The sequence below is a fragment of the Dendropsophus ebraccatus genome, chromosome 10 (genome assembly GCF_027789765.1).
Source record: "Dendropsophus ebraccatus isolate aDenEbr1 chromosome 10, aDenEbr1.pat, whole genome shotgun sequence".
Lineage (NCBI taxonomy): Eukaryota > Metazoa > Chordata > Amphibia > Anura > Hylidae > Dendropsophus > Dendropsophus ebraccatus.
In genome coordinates this window covers 50,149,699-50,164,338 of record NC_091463.1, presented here as the reverse complement: position 1 = coordinate 50,164,338, position 14,640 = coordinate 50,149,699, and the positions used below count along the sequence as shown (strand labels likewise).

The following is a 14,640-nucleotide window of genomic DNA, read 5'->3' as shown; positions in this document are numbered from 1 at the left end:
AAGGAGTATGACACAGGATTAAGCTTGAATACAATGTTGCGATAACAGAATACCTCTTTAAGTGAAGATTTGCAATATTTGAAGTTCTAAAAGTTAAAATTCCAGTCTTTTAGTTTTGGGCTTTCATTGAAAATGTATCTGCATATTATTTATGTATTGTTATTACCTTGGAAATACTGAAAACCTTTATCTGGAGGCTCTTTTCCAGATGAAGAATGGTTAATTAGGGAATGAGGGAATCTTAATTCTTATCTAATCTTGTTATATCATGCTGTTTGCTTGTCAGTTTTAGGGCTGTATTAGACGGGCCGATATTTTGAAGCAAGCAAGCGCCATCCTGTTAGGTTGCAATGACAAATGTGGGGGTGTGGCTGCCCAGATGATCTTTAGATTTTCAGGGCAGCCTATAAAAGATGGCCGTCTGCTCCCACCACTCCTGTCGCACGGAGACACGGCCAGCAGCCAATCAATATCATTATTGTCAAAATGATCAATGCAGAAAGGCAACAATCATCCGACATCCTGCATGTCAGTTGATCGCTGCCTTTCAGCATGAGCTATTACGCAAAGTATGTCCGATAATCCCTTTATGTAATGGTACCCTTACTCTGTAATTTTACAGCCAGATAGTCTTCTGCGGCCCAAAAGTAAAATCCATCCAGGAACCATGATCTTTCTACTTAAGAATTGTCTATTTACTTTTTTTTTTTTTTTTTTATAAAAAGATTGATGAGCTTTATAAAATGAATTTGGTATTTGACATATTTGGTATATGTTGTAGATTAGGTTATATTATATTATATTGGTTATATTATATTATTTTAAAAGGAGGAAGGATAATATTGTCATAGGTATATACCCAGAATTGCACATTAGTTGACACAACTAAATGTAATAATTTAAATTGAAAAACGTATATTGATTATGTTTTAATAAATAAAATAAACAAAGGTGCTTTTTTACATATATTGCTATGAAGAGGCCAAGTTGGGGGTGAAATATTTTAGAGATTAAAATACAATTTATTATGTTATTTATTTGCATCTAGTAAATATAATTGAAAATTTTTTTGTACATGAACACCAAGAGCCTTGTTAGCGCAGTGGTGCTTCAGTCTTATAAAAAGACAAACAACTTTATAACTTTATAAACTAAGGACATTTATAATGCAGCGTTGTAACAGGGAGACATAATTTTCATGTCTCTTTTCAGTTTGCATACATGTGTGCGCATGTATATATATATATATATATATATATATATATATATATATACATACATGCACACATGCATTTAGACCTACCTATACCTATTGATTACTGTGTTATATCTATGTGTGCGTATCGTATTTGCATAGACTAGCTGGCCGTGTATGGCTATGTGTGTGTAACCCATTGTAGTTTTGCAACCCATTAGTTTTGTTTGTGTGACCCCATATGTAGACTCATTCCCTTTGTTGTCAATATGTTTGTGTAAACTACCCTACCTATTTCACTTGTTCAGCTGTAAGCCTCCCTGATAGCATTAACGATGGAGGATACAAAAAAGTAGTGTAACAACTGTTTAATCAGCTGGACCTATTCTGCCTTATTATCTAGCTGGTCAGTTCTGGGAAACTCTTACCACTACCAAAAATGGTTATGAACTAGTCCCCTCACCCCTAGTAAAATTAGTATAAAAACTCCTAGTTTAGTACAGTCAGGAGCCTCAACTGGAACAGAACTGCTACCAGACCGCTGTGTCCAGCCAGACTGCTGATTCGACTTCTGGGCCACATGACCTTGTGGAGGGGGCTCCCCAGACTGACCTGAACTCATTTTCATCACCGAAGCTAAGTATAATAAACATTCTTTCTACTTTTTCATTAATTGTCTAGTCCTTCATTATACAGTATCTAGGTTAAAAATATCCAATTGGATACAAGGGTAGAGGGAACAGTAACCAGTTGTGTAGAAACAGGCACGTTCTTCAAATTTTCTTCCTCTTCTTACTTTTAAGACAGCAATATGAACCATACAATTCAAATATATTTTGGCAATATATTTGCTTAGGTCTCATCCACACATCAGTTCATGCTCACAGTGACCATAAATGACCGTCCTATCGGTTTTACAAAAACAGATGCAGAACTGATACCACACTGATGGTTTATCCAGGACATCACTGATCCTGATTTTCAAGGTCCCAGAAGAAAAATTGATGAGTGGATAAGGCCTTATACAGTATTCTCTCAGCTTGGCCTCAGATTGTAATATTTCCAACATACAATGATCTTTTCTGGACCACCGTTACACTGTATACTTGGTTTTTCATAGTTTTACTCCCAAGATGCAATAGTTTCAACATATAATTGTTGCCCTGTAACCAATTAATATTGTAATGTGTGTATATATATTTTACAATGTATTTTCACTTACCATCTGTCTTTTATTCTCTATTAAATTAGAGCCAATTATTCCAAGTATGGATCCAAATCCAAGCTGAAGAAAGAGAAAGACAACTGTTTTGTATATATGATTGGCTAATTCAAAAGTATTCAAGACACAACTACATGGAGAGAAACATTTCTATCCACATGTTTAAAGTATTACTTGTATTTAAAAAGTAAACCTTTGACTTGTCATAGAGACACATCAAAAGTTATGATCAGTTGCTTTATTGTATAATAAAACCAATATATTGTATAATAAATGTACACCCTGCAAGGTGGTTTATTATATGCTTTTTTGGTTGTTTATACATCAGTATAAAAGGGAAACTATCAGCAGGTTAGAAGAATCTAACCTGCTGATATCTCCCTATAATACATGTATAATATAATGCATGGGGCGCTGAGGATGAAGGTAAACCTCCTTCTGTGATATTTAGAGTTTAATCCATATGCAAATATTTAGCTTTGCCCCCGGCTGGCCTGCCCCTGCTAATAAATATATGCAGAGTGGGCAGGCCGAGTTAGCCAGGGCAAATCGATGCACTGGGGGTAGTAGTCCCACCCCCAGTGCACCAAAACAACATATTTGCATATGGATTTAACTCTTAATACTGCGAAAATGGCACCACGGATAGAGATAAGAAATTAACCTTCATCCTCAGCGCTCCCTGCTATCAGCAGATTAGGTTCTATAAAACAATTTTCTAATTTAAAAAAAAAAAAGTTTTAAAATCAGTTGCGTCTGGGCGGTCAGTCACCCGCTGAACATTAGAAGGAGTGGGGAGAAGTGGTCAGCTAAATGCAGGAGAAAGGTTCCATAGACTATAGAATCCATCTCCTGCAGGGAGGAGAGAGATGTGGATAGAAGCAGTTGGCTCTACAGTGTGCAATTACCTATCTACCATCAAGCATAGTAACTCTTTAAATCATACTGTTACCCTATCTACCACTATATAGCAGTTTTCATGTCAATATTTTTCATACAACACAGCCAGCCATTTTAAGCCATCAACATTACCCCTACAATGACAGTCACGCATTTGTCAATATATATGTGTGTCAGTGTAATATTTGCCAAGTAAACCAGACAAGCCATTACACATAACAAATGGGGATTTAATAAAGTGGTAGTGAATAGAGGTTCCAGTATTGAACAATTCAAAAACTCAGCAAAACTGTGTTGCCAAGTTCCAACCTATCACAATTAAACAAAAACTAATTATAAAAGGTTTAGACTTACTATTACACCGGGATAGTAGCCTCCCACGGTGACATTTTCAGTTCTGGTGGTTGCAGCCAGACCCACAGTTAAAATTAATATTGATACCAGGAAAAGTGTCACAGTAACAAATATGGAATTTCGTCTTCTTCTATTAAAAGAGCCTACAATACAATAAAACAGCTAACATAACTAAAACATTCTCGAAAGACAGTTTCCAGGTGCTTCCTCACTGCAATAAAAAACCCATCCTAAATCAAATGGAAGTCATTTCTGAAGATCCTAGCTGAGCAAAATAAAACTATCTACCAGTTATCATTCATTTTTATGTTTGTATTCATGAGGTGTATATATAATTTAATTTATTGACTTGGCGTCCTGTCTGGCCAACAGGAGACACCACTAGGGTCTTCCTATTTTTGTTACAAAGGTGTTTGCAATCTTAAATTAATATTTATATGGCAACTGTGTGCCAATGTCTATCAAATATGTATGCTAAGTGAGCACTACTAGTAGTATGCAACAAAGATCTCAAAGGACTTTGTGTCTTGCTTCCAAGATGGTGTAAATAAAAATATTGGCAAGTGAGACACCTTGAGAGACAGCAACCATTCTTTCTTTTAATATTTCTTTTAGCCCATGGAGTACACAGACCTGTAAGCCAGTGCATTCCGCTTCTTACAATTTACTGATTGAGGAACAATGTGCTGCCTTGAAATGCTGCCCCTCACACTCATGTCAGCGCACAACTCTCAATAACTTTGACACATCTAAGGATGCTTTCCCTTTGCACAGAGCCGGCAGACTGAGAGATATGAGCGCAGATCGGTTTTGCTTCATACAAAGCAAAAGTTGGAGAAGTACATGCAATGCAACTTAATAGTAAGGGTATGTTCACACAGGAATAGGCAAGGAATTGAAGAATGCAAGCAGAATTCAAGCAGAATTAAAGCCCCATTGACTTCTATAGAATTTCGCCCAAAGAATTGACAAAAGAAATTCTGCTTGAAAATTCTGTCGTGTGAACAGCAGAGCGGAAATCCCATTAAACACAACAGGATGTTGCTCTGTTCCTATTTTACAGGCGGAATTTCAAGCGGAGTGAAATAAAGAGGGGATTCCACTTCAAATTCCTCGCCTCTTCCCCAGTGTGATCATACCCTTAAAATAAAGTTGCAAATAGAGCAGAAAAAACAACACTGTACCAACATGAGAACAAAATAGACCATGAGTACCATAAGGCAGTAAAATAGCTGACGCAAAGCATGGTAAAAACAATACAATACATGCAATACAATAAATTTCAGAAAGTAGAGCAGGTCCGTTGAATCCCCGTTCACTCACCTGATTAGGCAGTGCAAGCGGGATAGGCACAACTGTATGTATAACAGAAATCACACTACCGCAGCTGGGCTAAGACAAGGACGGTTCCCAATAGGACCAAGGGAACAACAAACAGATCCACCAAAAAGTGCGTAGCGCAGGTAGCCACAACAGGCAGACACAGTACATCTGCTGTTACAAAAAACGGCAATCAAACCGCATGAGTATTTAGCGATGGCCAGGTAATGCCACTACACAGTGAACTTTGGCTCAAATCACAATTTATATCCAGCCAGGACAGCACTTCAAAAGAGCTGATCAGCATATGATTTGTCCTGGGGATAAGTCTACAATATATGGAATAAAAAAATCCACAGTGCCTGTAACTTCTGAAAATCTACAGTACAATTCTGCAGTACTAAAATAAATGCCACACCACTTCTTGATACGACATTCCTTATTAAAAGCTTTAAAGGGGTTTTCCAGTGTTAGAAAAACATGGCCACTTTCTTCCAGAGACAGCACCACTCTCATCTCCAGTTCAGGTGTGGTTTCCAATTAAGCTCCATTCACTTCAATGGAACTAAGTTACAAAACCTGCACCCAAGCTGGAGACAAGAGAGGTGCTGTCTCTGTAAGAAAGTGGCCATGTTTGTGTAGTGCTGGATAACCCCTTTAATCCTGGAAGTTCTATGTAGACTATTATTTATTATTGGGAAAACTATACCTAAATTTTGCCACTACTTTACTTTAATATACTAAGCATTCGCCTTCACATATATAATCACTCAGTAAAAACTGCAAATGTAATGAGTGATGCATCTCGTCTTTTACAACTCCATAAAATCTGGCAAGCACAGAATAATCTGCATTTATCTAATTACCGGGTCAAGAAAATATTTCTGCAAAGCAAACCATTTAGATGTGGGATTAATATCAATTTACCATCAGTATAAATTACAAGATGTCTTAGTTCAGCAAAACAAACAATACTTTAAAGTGTCAAATAAATTAACTTTTGACATATCATCAGACATGTCACACGGTAAAGACTGCACTGGGTCTCAGGAGTGAGGAGCTGTGAAAAGGTGATATAATGTGCTTTACTCCCCAGCTGTCAATTGAATCCACCTTACTGGCTCCATTACAGTCTATGGAGCAAGTTAGTCAGATCTCGCAACTGGCCAGGGAGTGAGGTGCACTGCCATATGCATCACTGATCATAGCAGGTCTCAGTAGACTCAGTGCAATCTTAAATGTTTGACACGTCAAAAATTTGTTTATTTGACAGTAAGGGGAACTCCAGGTAGAGGTTAGAAAAAATAAAACTTCTGCAGAAGCATAATGCATTACTTACCTATTCATTCCATTTTTGAAACTACCAAAAATCCATTTGTTTTGGGGGTTTTGTTCTGTTTTGTGTTTCTGCACTTCCTGGTTTATCAGTTGTACACAGTACTACAGGTTCCAGAATGCAATGCTTTCCCTCAGCTGTTCATCACAGTCCTCCACCCTGCCTATTCCCCGCCCAAAGCTGTTGCAGAACATCTAGGCTGTGTTCACACATTGCGGTTTCATTGTGTTACTGAATTATTTGTAATAATTTATGATTTCATTGTGGTCCCATCCACACAGAACGCTGTATTCTCTACCTGTAACACCACACAGCACGCTGTATTCTCTACCTGTAACACCACACAGCACGCTGTATTCTCTACCTGTAACACCACACAGCACGCTGTATTCTCTACCTGTAATACCACACAGCACGCTGTATTCTCTACCTGTAACACCACACAGCACACTGTATTCTCTACCTGTAACACCACACAGTATATTGTATTCTCTACCTGTAACATCACACAGCACGCTGTATTCTCTACCTGTAACACCACACAGCACGCTGTATTCTCTACCTGTAACACCACACAGCACGCTGTATTCTCTACCTGTAACACCACACAGCACGCTGTATTCTCTACCTGTAACACCACACAGCACGCTGTATTCTCTCCCTGTAACACCACACAGCACGCTGTATTCTCTACCTGTAACACCACACAGCACACTATATTCTCTACCTGTAACACCACACAGCACGCTGTATTCTCTACCTGTAACACCATACAGCACGCTGTATTCTCTACCTGTAACACCACACAGCATGCTGTATTCTCTACCTGTAACACCACAAAGCACGCTGTATTCTCTACCTGTAACACCACACAGCACGCTGTATTCTCTACCTGTAACACCACACAGCGCACTGTATTCTCTACCTGTAACACCACACAGCACACTGTATTCTCTACCTGTAACACCACACAGCACGCTGTATTCTCTACCTGTAACACCACACAGCACAATGCTGATATTGGAAAAAAGTAAAGAACTTTTTTTAAAAAAAATTTCTTTTAATTTCCACGCACATTTTATGATGAAGCATCTGTTATCTTTGAAGTTGAGCCCCACAATAAGGCTCTGATCCTCTCTGCCATTTAGCATCATTTACTTGTGTTACTGCATCATTTTTGTGAATACTCTGCAGTACTGCAATGACATTCCAACATGTGTGAACACAGCCCTAATTTCACTGCACACACCTGCACAATTAGATAAATCAGTGCAACACCTGCTTCTGGCTGGTCAGAGATGGTGAATCACTCAGAGGATTGGGGGATGCAGCCAAGCCTCCTGGGAGATCACACCCTGCCCCCTGTCTGCATCATCAGCCTGATCTCAGCAAACACACACAATGTGAGACAGAGGCATGAAGATTTATCTCCTAAGGGGAGAGAGCAGTGGAAGCAGGAGACAATGTGGATTTGCACAGGGGCCATTTCTTTTAACTTCCTGGATTTCTATCAGCTACCACTGTGGCAGAACCGTACAGATACGGTAATACATTTTATAGACACATATACAGTGGTATCTTGGTTTAAGAGTAACTTGGTTTAAGAGCGTTTTGGTTTAAGAGCTCACAGTTTTTCAAAATAGTGACTTGGTGTAAGAGCATTGCTTTGGTTTAAGAGCTCCCTGTACTGGGTGGGAGCGCGAATGTAGGAGGGGCATGGTCTGCATAGTGAGGTCTACAGCACTGTACTCTGACCCAGGAAGTCTCCCTCACCTTCCAAATCATAGCAGATCCACTTCAGGCTGGGGCTTGCATCAGGGGACAGGACTGTGGAGGTAATCTCTCCATAGCTGTAACCCCTCTCTCCCCGGACAGACAGTGCTGCATGTATGTGCCCACATCTGTCCTGCTCATTCCTTCATACTTCCTGCAGTCTCTGTCAGCCCTTGTGTTTCCCATCCTCTCCATTACTGTACAGTAACTTATAATATCACATATTCTGCTGTTTCTGAATGTTTGTTTCCTTTGTTTTACATGTTACTCAGAATAATAAATCATTATTTTGGGGGTGTGGAACCAATTGTCTGCATTTCTATGATTTCTTATGGGAACATTTGCTTTGGTTTAAGAGTGGATTTGGATTACAAGCGTGGTCCCGGAAGAAATTATGCTCGTAATCCAAGGCACCACTGTATTTAACTTTTAAGGTACTTTTAATAGAAAACAAGTTTTTCTTTTCCGGAGTTCCCCTTTAATGTTCAATTATACCTAATAGCTATAGCCACAAAGCAAAAAACGTGTGCAATCGGTCTGACTTTGCATTGAAGTGTTCATGACTATGTAAGCATGCAATCTGCTTGGAAGTCACATAACAATTTAAAGGGGTAGTGCACCAAAAAAAATTTTCTTTCAAATCAACTGCTGCCATGAAGTGCCAGAGATTTGTAATTTACTTCTATTAAAAAATCTCAAGCCTTCCAGTACTTATCAGCTGCTGTGTGTCCAGCAGGAAGTGGTGTTTTCTTTCCTGTCTGACACAGTGCTCTCTGTTGCCTCCTCTGTCCATGTCAGGAACTGTCCAGAGAAGGAGCAAATCCCCATAGAAAACCTCTCCTGCTCTCCAGACTGGAAATAATACCACTTCCTGCTGGGCATACAGCAGCTGATAAGTACTGGAAGGCTTGAGATTTTTTAATAGAAGTAAATTACAAATCTCTGGCACTTCATGGCAGCAGTTGATCTGAAAGAAAATTTTTTTTGGTGCACTACCCCTTTAAGATTTCAGATGAAAAAGAAAAAAAAAAAAAAAGAAAGCTGACATTTTACAAATGAGTGTATATGCCGCATAAAGCTTACATTGAACTCCATACTATAAAAATATATGTAAAATAAAATTAAAAAAACTATATACATATATATGTTGTAGTAGACTGCATTTTGCAGTAATATTGTCCCATGTGGACAGGATGCCTTTTGCAGCTGCCTCACATTAGATGATGGTAACATCCACTAAACAGCCCATTCTTCCTCATCCAGAGATGTTCTAAAGGATGAAGATTTAAATGGAACTAATCAGCAGGGACGAGCACAGACTTTGCAGATGGGTCTCCTATCATATTGGGAGTTTCTGGCTCCGTAGCTTCATTTCCCAGTAAAACACTGTTTAATTCCGTGCACAAGGCATGGGGAGACCCGTGAACCATCTGGGCAGTATCCAAACCGTGACTAGTCATGACTCTCTACCTGTCAGTGCACTCTGTGGGAGTGCTTGACAGGCAAAATTGCCTCTAACGGGCCTCATTGACTGTCAATTCCCCCCACAGAGCGCGCTGATAGGCAGAAGGCTGTGACAATCACGGCTCTGCCCTGCGCGGGAATAAACAGCGTTTTACTGGGACATGAAGCTACAGAGCCAGAAACCCCCAACATGATAGAAGACCCATCTGTGAGGTCTGTGCAGTGTCCCTGGGAGTCATCTAGCCATTTACATCATCGATGACATATCATTGATCTGATGTCATCATTTGGTACCACCCCTTCATCGATTACATAATTGATACAATTATGCTATGGGATCGATATCATCGATAATGCCATCAGATCTATGATGTCATCAAATCCATGATGTCATTAATGATTTCATTGGATCTCTGATGTCATCGGATTGATATAATCATCCATGACAACACTGATGAGATCATCGATCTGAAGACAGCAATGTCATCATCGATCTAATGACATCATCGATGACATCTTCGATAATATCAATATCATTGATCCAATGTCAGATGACATTATCAATCATCAGACATCATCGATTAAATGACATCATCAATCTAATTATATTATTGGTGACATTAGTGATCCGATTACATCATCGATGACATAATAGGAGACATCTTTGATGATATCATCAATTTGAAGACATTCTCGATCCGATGACATCATCGATGTTATCGGATCGATGATGTCATCGATGCGTTTTGTGAAGAACTGAATAGAAGACCGCCTTTTGCCAAACCAGCCCAGAGACTGTCTGGTTCGGAGCAGGAGTCTCAGGCATGAACAACTGGGTGCTTATAAGCAAAGATGCATTGCTAAAGCCAAGGGTGGAGTAACTGTCACCTGGGTCAACCTTGCCTACACCTGGGATCCTTCTTACAACATCAGGACAGTCTACATAGCCAAGGGACTTATCCTCAGTGGGACAAAGGGCCTAAGCTGAAGTATCACACTGCTGCCGCTCAACTTCCTTGGGTAATCTTGAGGTGTTAGCTTCACCCAGTTGTTCATGCCTGCGACTCCTGCTACCGAACCAGATAGTCTCTGGGCTGGATTGGCAAAAGGCGGTCTTCTATTTAGTTCTTCACTAAACGCTAAAGACCCATTCTACACTATCCCGGCAGAGTACTGTACTAATGAGGCAAGGTCCCCAAGACAGCCCCTGGACCTATTTAAAGCGCAACTATAATATATTTTTTCTATTTATTTTTAAATTGCCTAGGTCATAAGAAGAATTTTAGCAATTTATTGTAAAAAAAATATTGAACCATTTTTGAAATATATGCATCTGAATGTCCCCTCAGAGCTGTGCTTGGCTCTGAGTTACTTGTGCAATTCTGTCTAGGTCTTCTGGAAATCCGTACTCTGCCTAAGGAGCAGCTTTGTACAGATTTCCATATAGGTCTGCCCCGGGGCCGCCCACCTCCCTCTTCACTGGACAGTAGGAATCCCACCTCTCTCTTGGACACTGTGAAGTCATGTGGAAGCCCACCAACCGGATCGCTGACGTCTCATGCCGTCCGCATATGCCCTGCCACCTGCTGCTGCTTTCTTCCACCCCAGATCACCCGGATCGCTGGTGCCCGACTGCAACCCTCCCCCCCATGTGTCTGCCGCCGGTCCGCCCGCTCAGCAGAGTGCCATTAAAAATCCACCCCCTCGCCCCCCCAGGCCACATGTCTGGTGATGCTGCCAGGGAGTTCTGTCCCTTCCGTCCCATACCCCAAACGCCCCCCCCCCCCCCACCGGATCGCTGCCCACGCGTGTGCCCAGAACGTTGTCCACAGATACCCCCCACCCGTGTGTGTCGGCCAACGCTGTTTCCTGACGGTCTCTCGCCCGGAGCGCCGTTGAATGTGAGGGAGAGGGATGATGAAAGGGGATGATCATCCATCTTCCACACATCATCCCTCTCCCTCATATAATCACTCTCATCATCCCCTCTACTCATCCCCGTCCCTCACATCACTCTCATCATCCCCTCTACTCATCCCTCACTATCCAATCTACCTCACATCATCATCACTCTCATGTGTGTTCATGAAGGAGTGGAGGGCGGGGCAGGAAAGGAGCAGGGTGGAGATAAGGCGGGAGGGGGAGGAGAGGTGAGGCCACGCCCACTTTCAGACAGCCAGGATAAAAATTCATTTATTTTTCTGAGCCGAACAACTGGGGATATCTCAGCAACCGCACAAGATATCTACACAATTTACACTCTTTTTAAAGGGTAACACGTGGGCTTTTTAACTTATTAATTTCATTTTTTGGCTCTCTAAATTATAGTTACACTTTAAAGTCAATCTATACTTCTTCTTCTAATGCCTTCTACTCTAAGTTTCTACCTAAAGAACAACCTCTACCTGTACCTGCATGTAGCAAGCTGGTCCCTTTGTAAACCTGTATTGCACTGAAGTTTACAAGTAAAGCCATTGATTGTTTAAGTGCTGGACTTCTCGCTCCACCTGCACCTTGTGCTACCCTTTACAGAGCCCTGTGCCAGTGTGTCCGGGGGTGGGTAACACCACTCCTGGCCCCAGTGAAAACACCAGAGCCCACCTGCTGTATACCACCTAAGCACCCTGGGCCAAAGCAATTTTTTGTCATTTATCTCCTCCTTCTCCTATCTGGTCACAGTACTTGTACTACTCTTTAGTGCCCTATAGTGTCTGCAAGCAAAAAATAATACATTATATATTCAGAATGCTTGGAAAGCTAAGTTACAGTTTGCTTGCTCTCATCGCCCTGCACACATCGCACACAGAGACATATGTATGGACAATGTAAGCCATGTGGCCGATCACATTCATCCCTTCATCTTTATAAGACAACTGCTTGTTTTATCTATAATTATCTGAAAATAATTTGAATAATTTAATATGCATGCACGGTTTTAGAATGTTCACTGCTTGCAGCTCTTAATACACCTGTCTCATCATACTCTAGCTGATTTATGTTAAGGCTCCTTTCAGACGGGCAGGCGGCTGGCCGATATGAGCACTGGTCTAGTAAATCGTCATTCATTAAAAGGAATATTTACAGGGCTCAATTATTGTGAGTGCAGGGCCACTGGACAACCATGATGTTGCTTGCCACATGATGCCAGTGAATAGTCATCAAATAAGTGTTTCCAGTTGGAAGGAAAAGAAGAGCACTAGTGACCACCAACTCTAGTTTGAAGGCCCTATGAAAGTTATACTGCCACCAAAGGGAATCCCCTCCCCCCTAAGCTCGGCAATGCCCAGAAAAAAATCCCACACGGGTACTTCGGTCTCCTACATGCAGACAGGACGAACGCCTGCGCACTGTACCATACATCCCACCTCAATGGGGGGGCAATTAAAATAGGTGTTTTTTATGCAGTTTATTATGTTTATTGTTTATGGTTCAATATAAGTGTACCCCTGCAATGAATATATAGAAGGTTAATCTTATTTTATTTGTAAAGCCTGCCATAGTAATATTTTTTTGTTCAAAATATATCGCTTTATGCTCCATCATGGACAAGCACATTCAGCTTGACTCATCACCGAAAGTCAGCCAAGTTTACGTTATATCTTTTGCCACCATTTCTCCTAATTTACCTTCAACTGTATTTGTTACTCCCATCTTCATGGCACAGACCTTACGTTTATCCAGCATTGTTGATATACACTCCCAATGTGTTACAATGATATAATGGGGATGTGTACCTTTTGATTTACACAACATACCTATGACTTTGATGGCTCAAAATATTTAGTGACTCCTTTTGCTGAAATTACAAATACAAGTCTAGTATTTTTGCCCATTCTTCCAGGAAAAACTGTTCCAAATCCTCAAGTTAGATGGATTGTGTTGGTGAACAGCAGTCTTCACATAGTCTTACCTTTATGTTTAGGGTAGATCCTGCTGGAAGGTGAACCACTGAACCAGTCTCAAATCTCCAGAGTTAGAAATATGTTTTTAAAAAATGTTAGTATTTACTGCCCCATTCTTTCCTTCAGACTTGACCAGTCTTCCAATCTCTGACAATTCCACAGCATGATGCTGTCACCATGCTTTACCGTGGGAATGGTGTTCATGGGTTGCTAGAAGTGATCCTCACAATGGCTCAAAAATGTTCTGTTTTATATGACAGAAGAATCTCTTTCATGTGTTTGGGGAGTCTGCTTGGCTAACTTTAAAGGGGAACTCCGGATAAGAAAAACGTGTTTCTATTAAAAGTACATTCAAAGTTATATAGATGTGTCTATACAATGTATTACTTTATCTGTACAGTTCTGCCATACTGATAGCCGATCCAGGAAGTGAAAAAAATGGCCCCTGTGCCAATTCACATTGTCTCCTGCCCCCCCAGGAGACAAAGCATACATGCTTCTGTCTAACATTGTGTGTGTGTGTCTGTTGATGATGCAGAGAGGGGCAGAGAGGGACAGGGTGTGATCTCACAGGAGGCTTGGCTGGATAACCCAATCCCCTGAGTGATTCACCATCTCTGACCGAACAGAAGCAGCTGCTGCACCAATTTTACTGATTGTAATGGGTAGGGGCTATGATGATCACATGAGGGAAAGCATTGCATTCTGGGAAATGCCAAACCAGGAAGTACAGAAACACAAAACAGAGCAATGCCCCCCCCCCAAACGAATGGATTTTTGGTAGTTTCAAAACTGGGATTTTTTTTAACCTCTACCTGGAGTTCCCCTTTAAGTATGTTTTTTTTTTGCCAACATTTCTATAAAGCCCCAATCTGTGGCTTGTACACGTCCTATAGACAGATATTTCCATTGGTCTTGGTAAGTGGCCTTCTCCAGGCATGTCTGTAGTTGTATCAAATTCTTTCCACATTATTATAGTGGATTTAAATCCCAATCCTCTTCTATACTTCTCCACAATTTGCCCTTTACCTGTTTGAAGAACTCTTTGGTCTTCATGTTGTTTTTTTTAGTGGTGTTACAGACTCTAGGCCTTAAAGGGGTTACCCAGGATTACACAAACATAGCTGCTTCCCTCAACAAACAGCGCCGCTCCTGTCCTCAGTTTGGTTGTGGT

At 40.8% G+C, this 14,640-nt stretch overlaps 1 protein-coding gene across 1 annotated transcript in view; it reads right to left on the bottom strand.

The window, feature by feature from the left end:
* TMEM255A (transmembrane protein 255A) overlaps positions 1 to 14,640 on the bottom strand; it is a 48,901-nt gene that overhangs the window by 18,098 nt on the left and 16,163 nt on the right. Inside the window, exons 2-3 of the mRNA XM_069985932.1 lie at positions 3,672 to 3,814; positions 2,418 to 2,480 (exon numbers count right to left, since the gene is read on the bottom strand). Coding sequence (XP_069842033.1) covers positions 2,418 to 2,480; positions 3,672 to 3,814 — 206 coding nt within the window. The remainder of the gene's footprint in view (positions 1 to 2,417; positions 2,481 to 3,671; positions 3,815 to 14,640) is intronic.